Source organism: Hemicordylus capensis, chromosome 4, assembly GCF_027244095.1.
Source record: "Hemicordylus capensis ecotype Gifberg chromosome 4, rHemCap1.1.pri, whole genome shotgun sequence".
Taxonomy (NCBI): Eukaryota; Metazoa; Chordata; class Lepidosauria; order Squamata; family Cordylidae; genus Hemicordylus; species Hemicordylus capensis.
Window position 1 is genome coordinate 152,794,804 of NC_069660.1, and position 21,230 is coordinate 152,816,033.

Genomic DNA, 21,230 nt, shown 5'->3' on the forward strand with positions numbered 1-21,230 from the left:
GCAAGGGGAGGGGGGGGCCTGTATTTGCCCCTCTCCCCGGCAGCAGCTCAGAGTGAGGGAGGTAATGAAGAAAATAGGGAGGGGTGCAGCTGGAGGGCCCGTGTTCTTTGAACCCATCCGCTCAATAATAGCTATGCCCCTGTGGGGGAGATAAACAGGAATAGTCCAAGACTTCCTTCTTAATATGACACATAGAACAAATGTTAGAAAGGAGCCCAGCTGCTTCTGACCTACTTAGAGATGAAAGTGAAAGTGCAAAAGCCCCTCCTCCTCCTTCCTAGACTCTGTATTTCCGTCTTCGCCCTTGCATTAGCATTTGATTCTCCTGTTTAAAAACCCAGAATATCCTTCCCTTTCTCTTCCCCAACCCCACCCTATCCCTATCCCTGTCTCCGTCTCTGAGCCTCCTCTTTGCCCAGCTGTTTCGCTGTATGCTGACTGCAGACCTCCCGTCAGGAGCAGACGTCAGAAGCAGAGCGAAAAACTTGACGGTGAGTCACTCTGCCAGGAAAAAAGGCAAGTGGGGCTTTCTTCTCTGGGCACAGAGTCAGGCAAATCAAAGGCAGAAGGCATTAAGGAGTGCTTTGAACTTTTGTCTAAAGTCCTGCATACATATCATAACAGAAGGAAGGAAAAATTAGGGCTACAGAAGGCAAATGTTTGGGAAGTGATCAAGAAATATTTGTCATAGAAGGTGCAGATCGGCACTTTCCAGATTACATGCTACAACAGTGTCACTATGTGTCCTTCAAGTGTGGTTCCGTACTGCCTGTGTTTCTATTTCACTGTCCGCAAGGTGCCATTCACCAGTGCTACAATGCTGCAACAACAAAAAGCGCTGTATTTTTTCCATTTTAGGAGGTTTGTGCAAGCTAGAAAAGACTGCTTCGCCAGCCGGTGGCTTTACAGTTTCAATACAATCCTGCCAAGCCAGAGTAAAACTGCTGTTGAAGTGTATAAACTGGAAAGCGCCATGGGGGAAGCTATAGGCTGCCACCTTTTTTTCTGGAAAGGCCCCCTGTGCTTTTAACAAAGCATGACAGACAGAGGTTCAATGGGTAAAGCTGCTCAACAAGCAAAGTACTGCAACCTTCACTGTCACTCTCCTCTTTAGAGGCAGCATATTTTCCACACAAAATATCCATGTGAAGATGGCAAAAGCACGGTCCCTCCTGAAGTATGAACTGGCCCCAATTGCTCATTCTGCTTCAGTACTAATGAAACAGTACTGCAGTGCAGAGTCAGTGAGTGTGGGTGTAGCATTTCAGCTTCAGAGGCTGAGCTTGAGAAGTCTCCTGCCCATTCGGATGATCGGATCTGAGTCAGGTCATGGATTTACGACGACGACGACGACGAATATTTATATACCATTTTTCAACCAAAGTTCTCAAAGTGGTTTACACAGAAAAATAAATAATACATAAATAAGATGGTCCCCTTTAGATTGTGAGCTCAAAGGGTTCACAACCTAAAAAGAAACATAAGCAGATACCAGCAACAGCCACTGGAGGGATGCTGTGCTGGGGTTGGATAGGGCCAGTTGCTCTCCCCCTGCTAAATATGACAATCGCCACTTTAAAAGTGGTGTCTCTTTGCTCGGTTAGCAGGGGTTTAGCAGGTTAGCAGGGATTTAGCAGATGACTATAGGCAATCCATTTGCCACTGCATCTCAGCCTCCATCTGAAATGGGAGCATAAGAATACTGGCCTAATTTATAGACATGGATGAATAGGTGTGTCGGGCCTCAGAGGACACAATGCTAATCGGAAGAGAAGCATCTTCCAGAGGCATAACCACATTCACCTGTTTTTATTTATTTATATTTGTATTGTGTGTGCCCTCAACTAACCAAACAGTGCTTAAACCAGCTCACCATACTGGAGGATCATCAGCATATAAATAGACACGTAAGTGGCATTATTATCAATATAGCAAGCAATCATGCATGCAGAAAGTTCCAGGTTCCCTCCCTGGCATCTCCAAGATAGGGCTTAGAGAGATTCCTGCCTGCAACCTTAGAGAAGCCACTGTCAGTCTGTGTAGACAATACTGAGCTAGATGGACCTATGGCATGATTTGGTATATGGCAGCTTCCTATGTTCCTGTGATGCCCAATTCCAACAAGATCAAACTTGCATTAGTTGTCATGGGCATTCGCTTCATCAGATGCACGAACCAAGGTATCACTGCAGCAATGCAGGTTGCTCAGGGTCCAGGAATCCAACTCCTTTCATGCTCCCTAGAGAATATTGTATTATTGGAATAGTTTATAAACTGTCTTCTATCAAAACATTCTCATGTGCTTGCAAAAAGGTCGGGAAGGAACTGATACTGCATGGGAACTACCCATAGATGACACTGCTTGCCAGCCTCTGACGAAAGCCGCAGCCACAATTGATCGGTTATTATTTATTTATTTAACATATTTGTATACCACCCAAAATGCAAGTCTCCGGGCAGTTTACAAAAAACAATAAAAACAACAAATAAAAAGGTTAAAACATTACAACAATTTAAATCTTAAAACTACTAAAAACCATCAAACCATTAAAACAGTATCTAATTAAAAGCCTGGGTGAACAAATGTGTCTTGACTACCATTTTAAAAGTTGTAAGAGATGGGAAGGCTCTTATTTCAGCAGGGAGCATGTTCCAAATCCTCAGGGCAGCCCATTTGGGCCTGAGTAGCCACCAGATGAGCCGGTGGCTACTGCAGATGAACCACTTCTGATAATCTCAATGGGCGGTGTGGCTCATAGCAAAGAAGATGTTCTCTTAAATACCCAGGGCCCAAGCTGTTTAGCGCTTTATAGGTTATAACCAAGACCTTATATTTTGCCCAGAATCTTATTGGAAGCCAGTGTAGATCTTTTAAGACAGGAGTGATATGGTCTCTCCGAGATGACCCAGAGACCTGGCTGCCGTGTTCTGGACCAACTGCAGTTTCCGGACTACATACAAAGGCTGCCCCACATAGAGCGCATTGCAGTAGTCAAGTCTGGAGGTGACAAGCAAATCTACCATTGTTCTGAGGTCATTTATCCCAAGAAACAGACAGCTGGTAAAAGGCACCTCTGGCTACTGCATCAACTGGGGACACCAGGGAGAGTTTTGTGTCCAGAAGCACCCTCAGATGGCATACCTGTTCCTTCTGGGGAAGTGTGACCCCATGCAGAACAGGCAGATCAAAACCATCTCTGGAGTTCTGACCCCACACAATAAGTACCGCCATCTTATCTGGATTCAGCCTCAGTTTGTTAATCTCTCATCCAGCCCATCGCCACTTCCAGGCAGGCATTTTTTTAAATTATTATTATTATTATTATTATTATTAATTCATTTGATTTCTATACTGCCCTTCCAAAAATGGCTCAGGGCGGTTTACAAAGAGAAATAACAAACAAATAAAATGGCTCCCTGTCCCCAAAGGGCTCACATTCTAAAAAGAAACATAAGACAGACACCAGCAACAGTCACTGGAGGAACTGTGCTGGGGGTGGATAGGGCCAGTTACTCTCCCCCTGCTAAATAAAGAGAATCACCATGGTAAAAGGTGCCTCTTTGCCCAGTTAGCAGGGAGGTTATGCCCTCTCCTGATGATGTTGACATGGAAAAATAGATTTGGGTGTCATCAGCATACTGATAACACCCCTGATGAACTCTCCCAGCGGTTTCATGTAGATGGTAAACAACATCAGACACAATACAGAGCCCTGAGGGACACCACACGAAAGTTCAGATTCCGAAGAACAACAGTCCCTGAGGGACACCATCTGGTTAGTCCTTAAGGTGCCACCACCGAGACTGTGGTTCTCCCTCGCTGTTGGCAGCTGGTTGGGGCCATCCGAAACCAATTGTAGCAAACAAAAATCTCAGCTACGACCCATTGGGTAGTCTCCGCGGTGCCACAAGACGCCCTGTTGCTTCAGCTGCCTCCTAGAGAGTTTCCCGAGGGCCTTCTGCCAAAGGTGCCCGCCAGCAAGGCGTCCCGCCTTAAATGGCTGTGCCTTCAGCCAAGGCAGGAGGACACTTTCTGCTCCGAGGCAGGGCTGCGCGCGCCGGCGGCCAGACTCGCCCGCGCTCCAGGCTGCTGCGATCGCAATCTTCCTTCCCGGTCGCAGTTCCTGGTGGCGCTTTGCTGTCTTCTCGGCTCTGCTGGATGGATCTCCCCATTGCCTCGCCCCCACGTCTTCCTCCCTAGGGCCGGAGCCGAGCAAGGCAAAAGAGACGCTTACAAACGGAGGGGAAATGCTGTGTGAGTCGTCGTCGAACTTGTCGAGATGTCCTGTCTGGGGCGCTGTGCTTGCTCTAGGCAGACAGGAACGATTTCCCATGTGAAGAGCCCTGGGGGGGGGGGGGTCAGACCAAGAGTCTCAGTCCAGCATTGCCTCTGCAGGGCGCATAAGGGGGCAAAGACTAAGGGGAGATTTGGTCGCCGCCGTTTGGAAGTATCTAAAGGGTGCTGCTACATAGACAGGGGAGCGAACTTGGTCTGTGTTGCTCCTGAGGGCACGTGGCGGGGTAGAAGGACAAGGAGGAAGCAGCTTTAGGAGAGGCGTTGGGATTCGGAAATCCTTCCTAAGCCTAGAGCGGTTTGACAGTGAAGCAGTCCGCCGCGGTGAAGGGTTTCTTCTGCGGGAGGTTTTCAAACAGAAGCTGTCAGGGGTGCTGGAGTCTCCTGCACTGAGCAGGCTGGAGATTGGACCCGAAGACCTCCAAGTCCAGCTCTCAAATTCTGTGACAGACTGAGGCAAATGCTTCCTCCAGGCATGGGTGTCTGGGGTGGGGGCAAGAGGGTGCATTGACTTCAGTGGCACATTGGCTTTAATGATCTAACTGCTAACTGAGCAAAGAGGCGCCTTTTCAGAGTGGCAGATATTAAGCAGGGCGTGAGCAACTGGCCCTCTCCAGCCCAAGCACAGCATCTTTCCAGTGGCTGTTGCTGGTGTCTAACATGTTTATTTTTAGATTGTGAGCCCTTTGGGGACAGGGAACAATCTTATTTATTTATTATTTTCCTACATAACCCGCTCTGAGAACTTTTGTTGAAAAGTGGTATATAAGTAGTAGTAGGAGTAGTAGTAGTAGCTGCATATACCCAAGGAGTGGGGTGGTGGTATTGGATTGCTGACTTTGCCTCCCCCCGCTGCCAGAAAAAGTCCTGCAGACACCCATGTTTCCAGGAAGCCTTCAGGCAGAGCATGGAGGCAAAATTCCTTCCTTGTTGCTTGCCTCCAGTATTTGGTATGCAGAGGTATAGTGCAACTAAAAATGGAGGTTCTGTTTCACTATCTTGGCTAGTGATAGACATTCTTCATACTTACTCATCAGGATGTTTTCTCTCTTTGCTATAGAGATGGAACATATATGAAGAAAGACTTTGGACTCAGTTTTACACATGCAACTTTGTGATCCAAGACACCAAATTCTCTCTTCGTTGTTTTTGTTATTTGAGCCCATGCAGCCCAAAACACCTGAAATCATTGTGTGTTGCGTTTAGCCCTATGGCAGCACAACTCCATATGTGCTGTGATGTCAATAACTCTACCATTAATCCCAATGCCTGATGTCACCATAGCCATTCAAATATTTTTCTTGTACTAGAAACATAGTTGGACTTTTTGGAAAGCCAGTAGAATTGCCACCATCAGGAGAACTGAGGTATCTGTCCTCCAGGAAAATGGCTGCAGAAGCACTCTATAATGCCGTACAAAATGGCTCAATTGAGGACATCCAGAAACTGTTGGAAGACGGTGTAGATATCAATTCTAAAGTGAATAATCATGGCTTCACAGCTCTCCATTGTGCGGTTTGTGACAACAAGGAGGAGATTGTCTCCTTTCTTCTTGAAAAGGGGGCTGATCCGCGTGCTAGAAAGGATAATGGCGCTACTCCTTTTATCACAGCAGGGATAACAGGCAATGTGAGGCTTCTGGAGCTCTTGCTTGACTCCAGAGAAAGAATCAATGAGTATGACTTCAATGGCTTCACAGCATTGATGGAGGCTGCTTGGTATGGGAAAGAGGAAGCCCTGAAATTCCTGTATGGCTGTGGGGCAGATGTCAATTTTGCCAGAGTAGTGGATAAGGAGAAAAGGGCCCTGAATAGAGGCGGCAGAACAGCCCTGATGGATGCTGCAGAGAATGGCCACGTTGCTGTCGTCAAAGCCCTGGTAGAAGAAATGGAAGCTGATGTGAACATCTGTGACAATAAGGATAGGAATGCATTAGTCCATGCTCTGTCCATGACTAAGAATAAGAACTGGGACCAGGACAAAGAGGCCATCGCCCTTTTCCTCTTACAGCATGGGGCTGATGTGAACAAGAAAGATGCATCTGAAAGAACTACCCTGATTTTGGCAGTTGAAAACCAGAGCCAAAAGCTGGTGAGGGCTCTGTTGGAAAAAGAGCAAGTTGACATCAATGCTGCCGACAAAAATGGAAGAACAGCACTAATGGTCGCCACTGAGAAGAAAAACTGGGACATAGCAAAGACATTGTGTGAAAAGGGGGCGAGGACAGACATTGGGTACCCCATTGGAATTGCACGTAGAACTTATAATCTTGAGATGGTGAATCTGCTTCAGCAATATGGTGCCATGGCTAGTTCAAGTCAGCCCCGGAAACACTGGACCCCAATCAGCAAACACTGGGGACCCAAGCTCCAGGAGCTCTATGGGAAAAGCTGCGTTGCTATTGGAAAACTCAGGATCTACAAAGCAAATTTTGATTTCAGGATCCTGGAAACCTCTCAGGGTGGTGTCTACCTGGGATTTTATGATGAAAAAGAAGTGGCCGTGAAGATATTCAAGAGTGAATCAGAAAATGCCAAGTGTGAGAAAACCTGCCTTGAAAAATGCCGTACTACCAGCAAATATCTGGTAAAATTCTATGGGTCGGAAGAAGAAAATGCCTGTCTCTACATTTGCCTCTCCTTGTGTGAGAAGAATCTTGAGGAGTACTTGAAGACATCAAATCATGCAACTCTGAAGAGTGAAGATATTCTTCGAACAGTCTTTCAGGCAGTGCAAGAGCTGCATATGTTTGGATTTGGCCACCAAGATCTGCACCCACGTAACATTTTGATAGGTTTGTATTCTTTAGAATTTGGCAGCCAAATACAGTCCACATGGGAGTCCACACCATGCACTCCAGTGTAGTCCCCCTGAGCTGAATGGGACAGATGAATTGTGGGGGAGGAAGAGGTTTTAAAAATCTGGCATATCTTGTGACTTATTTGCACGAGCCGTCTTTTGCAATGTTACCATTTCCTCTTGCTGCCTCAAGATGAGAAAGGAAACCTGAATGTGATAGGCTTCAGTCCTCTGGAGCAGAGAAACAAGCACAAGCTGCTTAGTTTGGGTCTTGCACTCCTGCTTTCAGTTCTCATTGTTGTAATCACATTGGAGACAGTGTGATCCAGCCAATAGATTTGTTTTGTTCTTGGAGGAAAGTTAGATGTGGTGTTGGCAATTCCTTGTGCTTACACATGGAATTGTCTCCACCACATAAAGAGAGGTGTAAAAAGCAAAATGAGTGTGTGTGTGTGTGTGTGTGTGTGTGTATAGAACTAAACAGTCCTGTTCACCCAGCTGTTTTTCTTCTCATCCAGACGAATACTTGGCTGAGAGCATCCAGCATCCCTGATGCTGCCTTTGGTTAATCAATTTCCTTCCCAGTCATTTGCTCAATATGACCCCCACAAGCTTCTCTACCCTAGAGGTAAATGATCTTGGCCTAGTTTGGATGATACCAGTGTCTATCATATGAGAAGGAGCATGTACGTGCATTTCTCCCTCACAGTGGGGCCAGTTTGGGTGAGATGCCAGCTGCAACACACGATCGGGACAGGGTAGTGCTGAGAGCATGCCTGCTCTGACATCACTGGAGCATGCCCTGATGCACTGTTGAGGCATTCTTTAATTTTGTGTGTGTGGGGGGGTTATTCATCTGAATTTCCCCTACAGGGTTTTAGAGCGCATATAGAGGGTGATTCAGATGAACACTCCCCTATGTAATTAAGGGATGCCCAAACAGAGTGTTGGGACATCCTCCAGTGATGTCAGGGTGGGTGTGCTCACAGTGTTACCCCATTCTGATTGTATCTTGCAGCTACTATCTTGTCCAAACTGGACCCTAGTGCACTGTTCTGTTCCTGCATAGTCATGTGAGGAGGGCTTGGAACATCTGAACCACTCTTAAACATACAATTAAATGCTAGTGTTTAAACTGCAGCTAGACATTCCACACCCCCATGTGACTATGTGAGGCAGAATGGCACACTGGCTGAGGATGAGGAGGTGTCTGCGGACACACTTCCCCTCATGCAATGGATGCTGTGCTAGTATTGTCTCTGAACCAGCCCATGGGAACTAGGGGCCTGTATCTTTTACTTCACGCAGATGCAAGTACTGATGGAATGTATTTTGAGGAGACAAACAGCTGGGAATGAAAGGCTTAAACAGTTCCTTCCCGCACTCAACCTGAAGCCACTGCTTTATCTCATAAAAATAATCAGCCAGGAAAAAGAATAGCTGAAATTAATGTAATGTAATTCAACTTTAAGAGCGTTCAGTATAGGAAAGATGTTTAAGAATCAAAGCACCTTTTGCTCAAGGAATCAGTGTTCAACTTTTGCTCAGCTGACAAGGGTGTTCTAAGAAAGCAAAATGGTTGCCTTTGCCATATGGTGAGATGGCCAGTCCTTTCCATTCAGGTATAAGAGATATACATAAGATTTTCTTTGCCCATTTTTTTATTTTGTAAGATGTTGATGACAGAGTTTTCCTGGCAGACTTTGATAAGTGCAGAAAACTAACTGATGATGAAAAAGATCTTATAATCAAAGAAGACCTGAAGGTAAGGGTTGTTGTTGTTTTTGGTTTATATTGGCTATTAAATGACAAGATTTATTATTATTGGGTTTTCATATATAATGTAAGCCTCCTTGAGTATTTCCACCTATATGATAAATAAATTGCTTTTAAACTAATTAAATTCATTTTCTCTTTCTGATTCTAGATAATTAAGTCAAATAGTATACAGATCCTCAAGGAGCTTCAATGCTCACTTCCTTTTGTTTTGAAAAATAATAATATAATGGTCGTTCTCATGAATTTATAGTATTATATATTTATTATTAATATTTATATACTACTTTTCAACATAAAAATCCTCAAAGCAGTTTACATAGCAAAAGGAATAAGAGCCCTGTCCCCAAAGGGCTCACAGTCTATAGAGAAATGCAAGGTAGACACCAACAACAACCACTACAACATGCTGTGCTGAAGTTGGATATGGCCAGTTGCGCTACCTCTGCTAAACAGAAGAGAGCCACCACTTTAAAAGGTGGTTGAATCCTGAAGCAGCTTGAATACTTTATTGTTAAAGCCACTGATTACTTTTTGGTTGAAATGTGTTTGGTGTACTGTATTTACCTGAATATAAGATGACTTTGAATTTAAGACTGCCGCCTCAAAAAAGAGGTTAAATACCTAATTTACCTGAAAGGAAGAGGACTCTGAATTTAAGGTGACCTCCCCCCCACCCCCAATTTCAAGGAAGTTGGGAGAAGACTAGCCTTGGATTCAGGTAAATACAGTATACCCATTCAAGTTTCTTTACTTGTACTCCAGCAATAATTTCTATAGTGGAGTGTTTTGTAACATTCTACTATAGAAATTAACATGCATTTTGTAACATGCATTTTGCCAATTTAAAAATAGATCAGATTTTTAAAAATAGATCTTTGTTTAAGTTTTAAACTGCATAATCTACAAACAGGATAGCCACCACGTTCAGCCCTGCTTGTGAGCTGCCCACTGGCATTTGGTCGGTCACTGTCAATGTCAGTGTCAGACCTGCGCTTCTGTGTGTGGTGCAGAGAAGCATGCATACCAGACCAGGCGGCATTTAACATGAAGGACAAATGTGTGGATTCAAACAAATTGTTCATTCTGATGCAAAGTTGTGTGTTTGGGACTAGAATGACTGTTTGTTCTCACATGTAGGCTCTCAGCAAGCTGGTTGTATACATTGCAATGAGGGGCAAGGCTTGCTTTGAAGACTTGCCTACAGACTGTCCAGATTCTGTGGAAGTGAAAGATCTCAGAGAAAGCTTGAGCTCTTTTAATGAAAATACCCTAGTCCATGAACTACTGGAACGCTTGATATACCACCCTTATTTTTGGACCAAGCAGATGTAAGTACCAAATAAATACAAACTGCCTTAAGAAAGAAAATGTATCACTAAGCTCGTTACCATGATTACTCCCTTATGACTTTGGTACTGCTGACACATGCTTGCATTTCACTTGATTCCTCAACACTTAGTGACTCCACCTGAATCAAGGTAGATTGAGTTAAAACAAATTCCCCATTGGTACTTCATATATGCCCAGTAGCTGATTATTCTAACCACCAAAACATGTTTCATTAGAACTATCTCACACACACACACGGTATACTGTGTGTGCATATATATATTTCATTTTCTTTCTTACTTTAGAAAAATATTCCATGGTGCATTCACTGCTTGTTGTGTATCAAACCTCAGAGTGATGTTGTTAGAACACAAAGATGGGAGTGTCAAAGTTGGGCACAGTGACTAATCTTGCGGTAATCTTATGCTGACGCCTGGGCTGAGTCACAATACCTGTGAGACTTGCTGGCCCCTGGCTTCCAGTATTAAGACCATAACAACAGTGTGTCGTATGTCCTGTTGTCGAGTCAATCTGGTTACAAATCTCTGATAACTGATTGAGCCAACTGCAGAGATCAAGTGGTTGCTAGGCATAAAATAGGAGTGGCAGGTCACCCAGGTGGATCAGTGGGTGCCTCCTGTAATGACTCACCAATGTAGTGGATCCCTTTACTGAGGAGGAACAGGGGACTCCAGAATGATTATATTCTGTTTTCTGATGGAAGGGACACCCAGCAGCATGGAAAGAAGTGGCCCACTTGGTTCTTTAGATTGGGGGTTCTGGACTCTCCCCTGCTGAAATACCTTGGATGGATAATATTGTTATTGCCAGAGGGCCTCTGTTCCCTGGGCAACTTGACAGCAGGAAGTCATGGAGTCTTCTCCGTATTTCATAGAACGGCTAGGGCTTTGGCAAAAGTGACTCCAAGCTCCCCAAGAGTCCTTAGGAATCCATCAGATCCCACCAAGTTTCATTGGTGAACCATTCCGAAAGACATACCTGACCTGCAGGGAGGGGTGGTTCTAGCGTCTAAACCTCGCCAGGAATGGTCTGACCATGACGGGTTAACGAAAGCTCCTTTACACCCAGACCCTGAAGCTATTCTCATGATCACTGGAAAGCAGGCTAAGGGAGCTCAGCCCGCTTTCCAGCCCGGTGCTCCCAAGGTGGCTAGCCCGCCTAAACCACCCTCCCCTTAAATGAGGTTAACGGAGCGAACACTCCATTAACCTCATTTTGTTACTTGTGTGTCACCGCGGTGCACAGCGACACATGAGTAGACCCCCAGTCAGGAAGCAGCAAGCAGACTCCCAGGCTCGGGGGTTTCTCCAGGATGCCCCACATATTTGTGCGGGGCATCCTGGAACTTCTGTGGGCCACTTGGCCCCCGGTCCCCGCAATCCATGCTGGCTCTGTGACGGAGCCAGCAGTTGTGTGGGTGGCTGATCTAGCTGCCCACCTACAAGCAGCTGCTCATCTTCAGGGAGAGTTGGCTAAGTTGGCTAAGAGACTTGGCTAAGAGAGCGTTCTCCCCGCAGAACCTCCAGGTGCTTCACACGTGTCGTGTGAAGCACCTCCCTATCTTTGGCCAGTCAAGAACAACCAGTTAAGGATGTGACTTGTGTGTTTGGCTGATGACACATTGGGACAGCCACATGGTTGTCATGGCAGTCATAAAGTCTTGAATCACCCAGGACAGGGCAGCCTTGGCATGAATGTTACAGTCTCTCAGTACCACAAACTTGAGGAACCTCAACACCACATTCAATACTACCTATGTAGTTCACCAGATTACAAAATATGCTTTACATGCAGAAGGTCCCAGGTTCAATCCTTGGCATCTCCAAGAAGGGCTGGGGAAACATCCCTGTCTGAAATTCTGGAGAGCTCCTACCAGTCAGTTTAGACAATACTGAGCTGGATGGACCAATGGCCTGTCGTAAATCTGTTAGCTCGGCTAACCCAACCGGATTTACAACCCCCTTCAGCACTCCCCCTGTGAGTTAACAGAAAGTAGCAGCAAAGCTGCACGAAGGAAAAACAAAAGGCTCACAAAGAAAATAGTAAATGATTCAAGTCTCCTGAACTGAACTAGGTACCCCCCCCCCCCCGCTAACAATAACTGAGTAATAACTGAAAAGGAAACACAGAGCAAGGAATGAAAAGAACAAAGGACACCAGAGCAAGGAATTAACGGAACAGAGCAGGAAGGCACAAAACAAAGGCAAACTGGAACTCGGAAAAGTTGGGAATTCAAAAATAGAACACGGTCTGCCGTCAGCGAAAGTTGCTAACAGCATCTGAGCAATTCACAGACTGCTAAATATATATGGCTCAAGAGAACCAGCAGCCAATCAGGCTTCCCTGAGTCAGCACTTCTGCTTCCTCTCTGCGTGTCTCCCACTGAGCTTTCCTCTTGAGACGTCTTCTCAAGACAGGTGAAATCCCAGCCTCCTCCTCATTAGGATTCATGCCCAGCAGCTGTTCCAATTCCTCAGCTCCAGAGTCTGGTCTCTCTGCCAAATCCTGTTGCTGTGCCTCTGAGCCCTCACTAGCAGGAGAATCCTCCCGTTCCTGCTCTGACTCTTCTGAGTCAGAAGTCTGAGCCATGACATGGCCTGACTTGGTATAAGGCAGCTTCAGATGGTCAGGCAGAGAGGTTGTTAATGTTATTGATACATTCAGTCTCCTAAAATAATCCCTAATCTGTTCCTAATATCCAATACCCAGTAAAAACACTCAGAATCTGGGTTCCGCTGGATAGAAACCCTGAAGAAAATATAATCCCTATATACCACAGTGCCCCTCCCTGCCCACCAAGCCTGTGTTGGTGTTGTACCGAGAACTCAGTGGACACACCGAGTGAGATCATTTTCTCCTGGCTTAGCCACCCAGAGATCAGTAATCTCTGATCAGAGAGGCCTACATATTACATACAATTAGTTGACAATATTTATTGTTCAATACGTCCAATGCTGTTAATACCAAACACTGTCAGATGATAAATGCCAACCCGGCATATTGTATATCAAATGTTTGGCAGCTATTCTCAGTTAAAATCCTCAAAGGAAGATTTATAGAGGAAAATATTTCAACTAATTTTGTTTAGAGCACAAGAACCTCCTCTTTGAACCTGTCTAAACATCTCCTTTGGTTTTTGAGGCTTCTGAGATACATATTTTCCAGTTTTTCTGCACAATCACGAGATAAAGAGATCTGCCTTCATAAAGAATAGAAGCACAGATTCTCAAAATCAAACTGCAGTTTGATACACATTGTGGAGGAACAACTATCTATTCCTCCTAATGTTTGCTGCAGACACCAAGTAGACTTTTTGTATGGCTGGGTCCACTAGAACAGCCCTTACACCTTTGTCAACATTTTTTAAAAATAAAACAACCCCCCAAAATGCAGAAGTGTGGAAAGGCATATAGGCGTGGGGTGGAGACAAATAAACAAGGTTCTAATCTTTATATAACAACAAAGTTTACTTTTTAAAAAATCAGTTCAATTAAAACATCACTTTTTAGTTTCTTTACACAGCAATATGCAAACTCAAAACAGTTACCAAAAGAGCATACTAGGGGAAATAAAAGGCTGGAAAAACACATCCACTAATTCACTCTACACTGGTCCCAACACAGTCAAAGGAACATAGAAAGCTGCCTTCTACTGAGTCAGACCATTAGCCCATCAAGCTCAGTTTTGTCTTCACAGACTGGCAGCAGCTTCTCCAAGGTTTCAGGCAGGAATCTCTCTCAGCCCTATCTTGGAGAAGCCAGGGAGGGAACTTGGAACCTTCTGCTCTTCCCAGAGCGGCTCCATCCCCTTAAGGGAATATCTTTCAATGCTCACACTTTTAGTCTCCCATTCATATGCAACCAGGGCAGACCCTGCTTAGCTAAGGGAACACATCATGCTTGCTACCACAAGACCAGCTCTCCTCTCCTCTGTATTTTCTTTCTTCTCAGCGTCTGGCTTGCTGGGCAGTCTCTCATCTTGGTCACAGCATAGGTCTGGGGCTCAATCCAGCCTGACTTCCAGGACTCTTCCTCTGACCTGATGCAACTCAACTGTGTGTTTAACTCTCTGAAATTCTCTCAATATACAGTTTTCTGGCCCAACAGTTTTTCAGCACAACCAATCATTACAAATAAAAATTCCCTCTATTTTTTCAAAATCTCTTTTCCCTCCAAAACCAACCGTCACACTGCCAATCCAAATGTGAAACTAAAGAAAAAAACCAAGTATGACCTTTTGACCCTGCACAGAGACCAGACAATATTCTATACATACTATCCTATATAATAAAGTGCCTGGCGTGCGTCCCTGTCTCCCTTGGCGTGTTCTGGGCATGCGCTGCGCATGCCCAGAACACGCCGAGGGAGACACGATCGCTGGGACCAGGCGGCCATGATGGGCAGGAGGAGAAGCGGCTGCCAAGGAGAAGCGGCCGCCGCAAAGCTGGGCGGGGGGAAGAGGCAGCGGGGGAAGCTGGCCGAGGTGGCGGTGGAGCCACGGCCTCGGCCAAAGGATGCAGTGCGGCCGAGGCGGCGGCGGAGCCGTGGCCGAGGCCTGGCCACGCCGCCGAAGCTGGGCGGGGGGAAGAGGCGGCGGAGGAACCCGGCCGAGGCCTGGCGGCGCCGCCAAAGCCGGGCGGGGTGAAGAGGACCCCCCCACCCGAAACCACCACGGAGGACCCCCCCACCCAAACCAAAACCACCGCGGAGGCCCCCCCACACCCAAAACCACTGCGGGAGGCGGGAGGCCCGGGCGGGAGGAGGCGGCGTGGGAGGGCGGAGAAGGCAACTAGCACCTGTTTTTTTAACGGGCTGAAAAATACTAGTTCTATACATAACAGTGTAGAAGAGGTTTGTGCCTCATTACTTCACACACAGCATCACCAACTTGCCTTCAATTTGACAGGAAGTACAGGTTCTTAAGAGATGTTGGGAATGAAGCCAGGATACAGAAGAATGACAGCCGGAGGACAGAAGGACAGAAGGAAATTCTAAACATGCTGAACTGTGAGGAGGATCCTTTCAAAGATTGGAAAGAAAAGGTAAGTGCTTGGCAGGCACCATCAGCCAGGAAAGCTTTCTTTTTGCCTTCATTGTAAGCTTGACTTGTGGCTAATTTACACAACCATCTTGTGATCTATTTTGATTCAGAGGCTAAGGCTCTGCAGAGAGGGAGATTTGCAGGGGAGATTATTTGGTGGTGTGTGTGCAAAACTAGTGGAAAGCCATTTTGCTCCAGCAGATCAATGGGGTGGTGATGCCTTATTGGCCTTATGTGAGCTAGTGTTGCTATTTATATCTTTAATTGGCCAGACAGATTTTTCTATCTTGCTCTGCTGCTGCATTGTTTTGATGATGTTGTCTGAATGTGTGGTTTTGATAGGTTTTACTTAAGGTTGTTAGCCATCTAGAGGGCTCCATGGAGCTATGTTTCACTGGGTATAAATTTCAAATCTGTAAAAATAAAAACTTTCTGTGCCCATTGCTTTGCCTTCATAATCACTCATTTCCCAAGGGCAGATGGAGAGAAAAACAAAGTAATTCTTTCCTGTCCAATTCTCCTCTGAAAATGCCCCTGCATTAGCATTACATGGCAAATGGGTTGGGAATCTGTGGTCGTCTCCGTTCCACCACCTTATGCTCATGGCTTAGCTGAGATCTGACCCCCTCGACTGGTTTATGCATGCAAATTCATATTTATCTGATGAAGGCTGGATGGAAAAAGAAACCCAAGCTGTACCAATGTGAAAGTCAATTTCCAGTGATGAAAGTGATGCATGAATCTGTGTTAAGTGGATTCATAAAGATTCTGGCCTGTGGTTCAACTGCGCCACTGTATTTCCAGGTGAAACGTGCCAAAAGGGAATGAAAACACCTCCACTTTCTCCCGGGCTTACTCCAATGTATCTGGCAGTGTAAATTAGACATATTTCTTCTATTAATTGATATTGGCAATGGTAGCAAATGGAATATCCAAGCAACAGGGGATGGCTCTCACTATCGTGGTGTGCTGGCGAGATTCCAAAGGCATCTATCTGTCTGATCACTGTTGCAGAAAATCTGACAGCTACATAGTTTCTTAGTCCCCAAATCATTACAGTAATTTGAGTTTTCTTTCAGATTCACGAAGACGTTCTGGATGATATGATTAATCAAGGGGACAAGAAGAAGAAGAAGAAGAACCAATGCAAGATACTCTATGAAAACTGTGTGACAGATTTATTGAAACTAATCAGGAATGTGGGTGAACACTTTGAGGAGAAGAGCCCACAGTAAGCAAACATTTGTTCCTTTAGATTTATAGCTATCCTGGGCCTTCTGGATAAAATGTGCTAATAGACTATATTTCCTTTCTTCATTCATACTGCAATCTCATCTAGCAACCAATATGCAAACACTGAGCATCCAGCTGACAAAATAACTTACCAATATCCCCATTTCATAAACTGGGTGAGTGGGGGGGGGGTTGAGAATCAGCCTCGCAAGAGGCCACTCAATTAAACCTCAATCAAGGTGGGATTTACACTCTGATCTCTGAGCTCGAAGTCCTGCTGGTTGAACTGCAGTAATTTTCAAATTGCATGATATATATGTTCAAATTGCATGGCATATATAAATTCAGGACTTCTTTTTTTTAAAGGCCACTAGCTTTAAACTGCTTTGAAGGCAGAATGCTCAGGAGAGGAAGCACCCTTAAAATAGCTTTTCTAGTATTGCCAGCCTAAACACCAGCATTGCAATCCTGTGTATTTCAGTATCATTGAAACTGGAGGGGTGTATGCATTCGATAACAGGACTGCAGGATTGTGACCCACTGTAAGGAAGTTCTGTTGACCGAGTACTGTGCTTTTGTTTCTGGGAACTGGATTGTATCTCTCGACATCAGTGAGTTCATTTGCCATGAAACTGAGGCATAATGGTTAGAATGCTCAGGTTCAGGGGTGCACCAAGATAATTTAGGCACCTTGACCCCCCAGCTGTGAGCCCCACCCCATGAAAGCCCCCCCCACATGTGAGGCCCCCTGAAACTTCCTTTGGGGGCCATGAAACCTCCCTGAAACCTCTATGGGAGGCCCACCTCCAACCTCCACAGTTCTTGTTTTTGTTTTAAACTTCTTACCACGGCCAAAGGGGTGGCTGCGAGGTGGGGGGAGAGCAGAACAGTCCTTCTTCCTTCTTCCCCCCTTCCCCGGCAGTGGAGAGACAGGAGGGACACTGGCTGCGTCCATTTGGGCCAGCGTCTTTAACAAAGTGTGAGGCATGCCTGCACAGTTTAGAGATCTAGACTGTGCAGGGCGCCTCACACTTTGTTAAAGATGCCCGAACAGACGTGGCCAGCGTCCCTCCGATCTCTCCGCCACTGAGGGAGGACTGTTCTCCCCCCACCTCCCCGCAGCCACCCCTCGGCCACGGAAAGAAGTTGGTGTTTTTTTAAGTGGAGGTTTGGCGGGGTGGGCGTGGGGTGGCTGCCGAGGCCCCCCAGCCATTTGGAGGCCCCCCTGACCTTGGAGGACCGGACCGGGTCCCCAGAGTCCGAGGGTTAGTGCACCTCTGCTCAGGTTTGAGAGCAGAAGTGTGAGCTGAACTTCCCTGTTGAGGTACTTCAACAGCAAAGATGCATCCTGCAGCATAATATGCATATCATGGTGGTCTACTTAAATATGGAAGTAATAAATGCAATTTTTTAAAATGCAAGGACACAGCAGCAGCTGCAGATTACTTATGGAAATACAGTGCTCAAAAGAGTCTGTCTCTGAGAACACGAACCTCATTGATCACCATATGAGTACATAAGAGACAGCATATGCAGATTAAACATTACTTGAATGGTGGGGCTGCTCCGGAAGTACTCACTTACCACCCTCTGTTCAAAAAACCTTTTTTTACAAAGTGTCATAAGAACATAAGAACAGCCCTGCTGGATCAGGCCCAAGGCCCATCTAGTCCAGCATCCTGTTTCACACAGTGGCCCACCAGATGCCACTGGAAGCCTACAGGCAGGAGTTGAGGGCATGGCCTCTCTCCTGCTGTTACTCAGAGGCATCCTGCCTTTGAGGCTGGAGGTGGCCTTTAGCCCTCCAACTAGTAGCTGATAATAGACCTCTCCTCCAAACCCCTCTTAAAGCCATCCAGGTTGTTGGCTGTCACCACATCTTGTGGCAGAGAATTCCACAAGTTGATGGAAGTCCAGACATATCTAGGCAAGACATAAAACTACTGTGATGAGTATGAAATAAAGAACTGAGGGTGGGACTGGAAGTTACAGCAGGCACAGAACGGCAACTAAATAGGCCAAGGTCTAGTTCTCCCTCTCTTTCCCATAATGTCTAGTGCAACTTGGCATGTATTTCTTTATTTTCTATTTTTGTACACCACCCCAAACTCATGTCTCTGGGTGGTTTACAGCACATGTAACATGATGTCATCAGGCTGCGAGTCCCCATTCCATATCACTGGCTGGCAAGGGCAGGGATGAAAGCCAATGGCACAATGTGGAGGCACAGGGCTGGCAGTTTCAGCCGCAGCTCCATGGATTCCTAACTAGTTCCTAGTTCTGCCCTGAGAAATCGGCAGTGTTGGAAACAGGAAAATAAAAAACCAGAATAATCACCTTTCACAGTCCAGACCAAAATCTATTGACAGGTACAGCAGTTTGCCCTTCGCAAGGCATCTGTGAAAGGGACAGAACTGAAAGCCTCTTTTTTGCTGATAGCCACCTTGCCGCCTGATATTAGAGGAACTGACCATAAGCATATAATAGGGCCCTTAGGAAACTGGCATTCATATTCCAGCAATGATCTGACATCAGAACACAACACTTCTATGTCATGCACATCATTTTTTAAAAAATGAAGAGTTAACTAGTGCTCACTTACATACGCATAATAAAACAATTCATGTTTTCTTCTGTTTCAGGATACGAGACATAATTAAGGAGCCTAGAGAGTATTTTCTGACGCTTTTTCCAAATTTACCAATTTACATCTACCAGAAATTGCGCAACACACAGTATGAGAAACATTTTCCAAATGCTCAGAGCACTTCTCTGTTGTAACAGGGATCAATAGGAGAAATCCCACAGCTGACGATGCTGTCCCTTTAGTTCGTTTCTATTCTATTAAGATACCAGATGAATAAAATAATAAAGTTTCAGGACACTCTGTGTGAAGAGAGAATAGGAGAACATGCATTTGGCAGAAAGGACCTTTTATTGTCTATACTGTAGCTATTGTGGCTCTTCACATTTTTTGGTGTGCAGACATTGCTTGCTTGAAGCGGCGGCTTTCTCTCATCTATTATTAACCATTCACCATGACATGACTGGGAATGTAATCTCTGAATTTTATGCTCTGGCTGTGGAGAGTGAAAATAAATACTTTTCGTTATACTCTGTAGCTGTCGTGCTTTGACTTAAGTTCCTGTTTCATTTGGTAAATGATGCAAAGCCAAACAGTCAGCCAAGCTTTCTGCCCCCAAAGTAGCCATTTGATGGCCACTATACTCTTGTAAACTTTCTCAAGCTGCACCAATGCAATGTACAATATAAAGACAACTATTTACAATATTAAATGCAATCTGCAGCGTACTGTGAGCTTTGTATGGTATACGACTAATATTTATATACTACTTTTCAACAAAAGTTCCCAAAACGGTTTACATGGATATAAATGAAATAAATAAAATGGGCTCACAATCTAAAACAGAAACATAAGATAGACACCAGCAACAGCCCCTGGAGAGAAGCTGTGCTGGGGATGGCTAAGGCCAGTTGCTCTCCCCCTGATCACGAAAGAGAATCATCATTTTAAACAGGTGCCTCTTTGCTTAGTTAGCAGGGATAAGCCTGTACTGTGAGCTGCAACTAATGAGGTTGCCATTACCCTGGTCATGGGGATCGTTCCCTCCATTCATGCCAAAATTCAGAAAGGTTCCTAACTGGCCTCGACCCTGTTCTCAGGATGTGAGGCGGTGATGGGAGCCACTTGCAAGCAAAGAGGTCGTCTTGAGAACCTCAGAGGGCTCCATTTCGTTACCATGCAGAACAGGCCCTGTTTGGCCTGATATATGCTTTCTGTGTGTCTTTAAAGGGACCCTGGAGAAGGTGGGTGCACTTTTTGATGTGTGAAACACTGAGGAGTTGTCTTGGAACGATTGCTAGAGAGAGAACCACTAACATTTTCCAAGGCCAGGGACCCTCCAGAGGGCTTTGCTTTAGCACCATGCCTCAAGGGGGAAATGGGGCACTGCACATGTGTTTATAGGTTAGCCCATATAAAACTGTCAGTTTCCCTAATACTGAGACTTGACTAATATATATTTTTAAAATGGGTGAACATCCCAACAAGTAGTGATCATAAGCCAGCTCTGGAGTACAAAAAATAACAATATGATCAGCTCACCCACATATGTCTATGGGTCACAAAGTCATTTAAAAAGTGGGTTGTGGCAAGTGAAAATTGCTGAAGGCTCTGACAAAGTGGATGCTGACCCATGAAAGCTGATCTCACAGTACATGTGTTTATCTCCAAGTTAACACAGAACTCCTTTGCAGGAGCAGCCAGTGAGGGCCAAAACAAGAAGCGGGGAATAAGGAATAAAAAGCACGTGCTTACCAGCATGTAAGCAGCACCTGCAAGCTTCCACGCTCCACCCAAAATCCCTCGCAGGGTGGTGGCACCGCTCAGCATCCAGTGCAGCCATGGTGTCCCTGGTCTCTGCCCGGAGATTCCACACATGCGCAGAGGCTAGGGCCATGCTGTGACCACACCGGATGTTGGGGAGAGAACCGCCACCCCCTGCAGGATTGCGGGTGGAGCGCGGCAGCTTGCAGGTGCTGCTTAGCAATAGCAATAGCACTTACATTTATATACCGCTCTATAGCTGGAAGCTCTCTAAGCGGTTTACAATGATTTAGCATATTGCCCCCCAACATTACACACTAGTAAACACCTGCTTATTATTCCTTAAAGGTGCCTCTCTCCACCCCTGGGGCTGGCCTCACTGGCCAC

The 21,230-nt window shown here is 45.6% G+C and overlaps 2 protein-coding genes across 13 annotated transcripts in view; one reads left to right on the forward strand and one right to left on the reverse strand.

The window, feature by feature from the left end:
• Positions 1 to 379: 379 nt before the first annotated feature.
• Positions 380 to 19,609, forward strand: RNASEL (ribonuclease L). 2 transcript variants are annotated; one of them, XM_053250714.1, is made up of 7 exons: positions 380 to 491; positions 5,355 to 7,088; positions 8,767 to 8,858; positions 10,010 to 10,200; positions 15,128 to 15,263; positions 16,342 to 16,493; positions 19,138 to 19,609. In XM_053250714.1, the coding sequence occupies exons 2-7, from the start codon at positions 5,681 to 5,683 to the stop codon at positions 19,274 to 19,276; spliced, it is 2,118 nt and encodes a 705-aa protein (XP_053106689.1). In that variant the 5' UTR covers positions 380 to 491; positions 5,355 to 5,680; the 3' UTR covers positions 19,277 to 19,609. The 2 variants fall into 2 exon arrangements, with proteins under 2 accessions (XP_053106689.1, XP_053106688.1); XM_053250713.1 differs by lacking the exon at positions 380 to 491 and adding an exon at positions 3,552 to 4,255.
• RGSL1 (regulator of G protein signaling like 1) overlaps positions 19,412 to 21,230 on the reverse strand; it is a 218,724-nt gene continuing 216,905 nt past the window's right edge. For all 11 annotated transcript variants that reach the window (XM_053250702.1, XM_053250703.1, XM_053250705.1 and 8 more), the window contains one exon: positions 19,412 to 19,575. The gene's annotated coding sequence lies outside the window, so the exon portion shown is untranslated. The remainder of the gene's footprint in view (positions 19,576 to 21,230) is intronic.

Excerpts from the sequence above, each read along its gene's own strand:
- RNASEL (XM_053250714.1), top strand. The coding sequence starts at position 5,681 with ATGGCTGCAGAAGCACTCTATAATGCCGTACAAAATGGCTCAATTGAG. Across the intron at positions 7,089-8,766 it reads CCCACGTAACATTTTGATAG|ATGTTGATGACAGAGTTTTC; the intron begins GTTTGTATTCTT and ends TTATTTTGTAAG. Across the intron at positions 16,494-19,137 it reads TTTGAGGAGAAGAGCCCACA|GATACGAGACATAATTAAGG; the intron begins GTAAGCAAACAT and ends CTTCTGTTTCAG.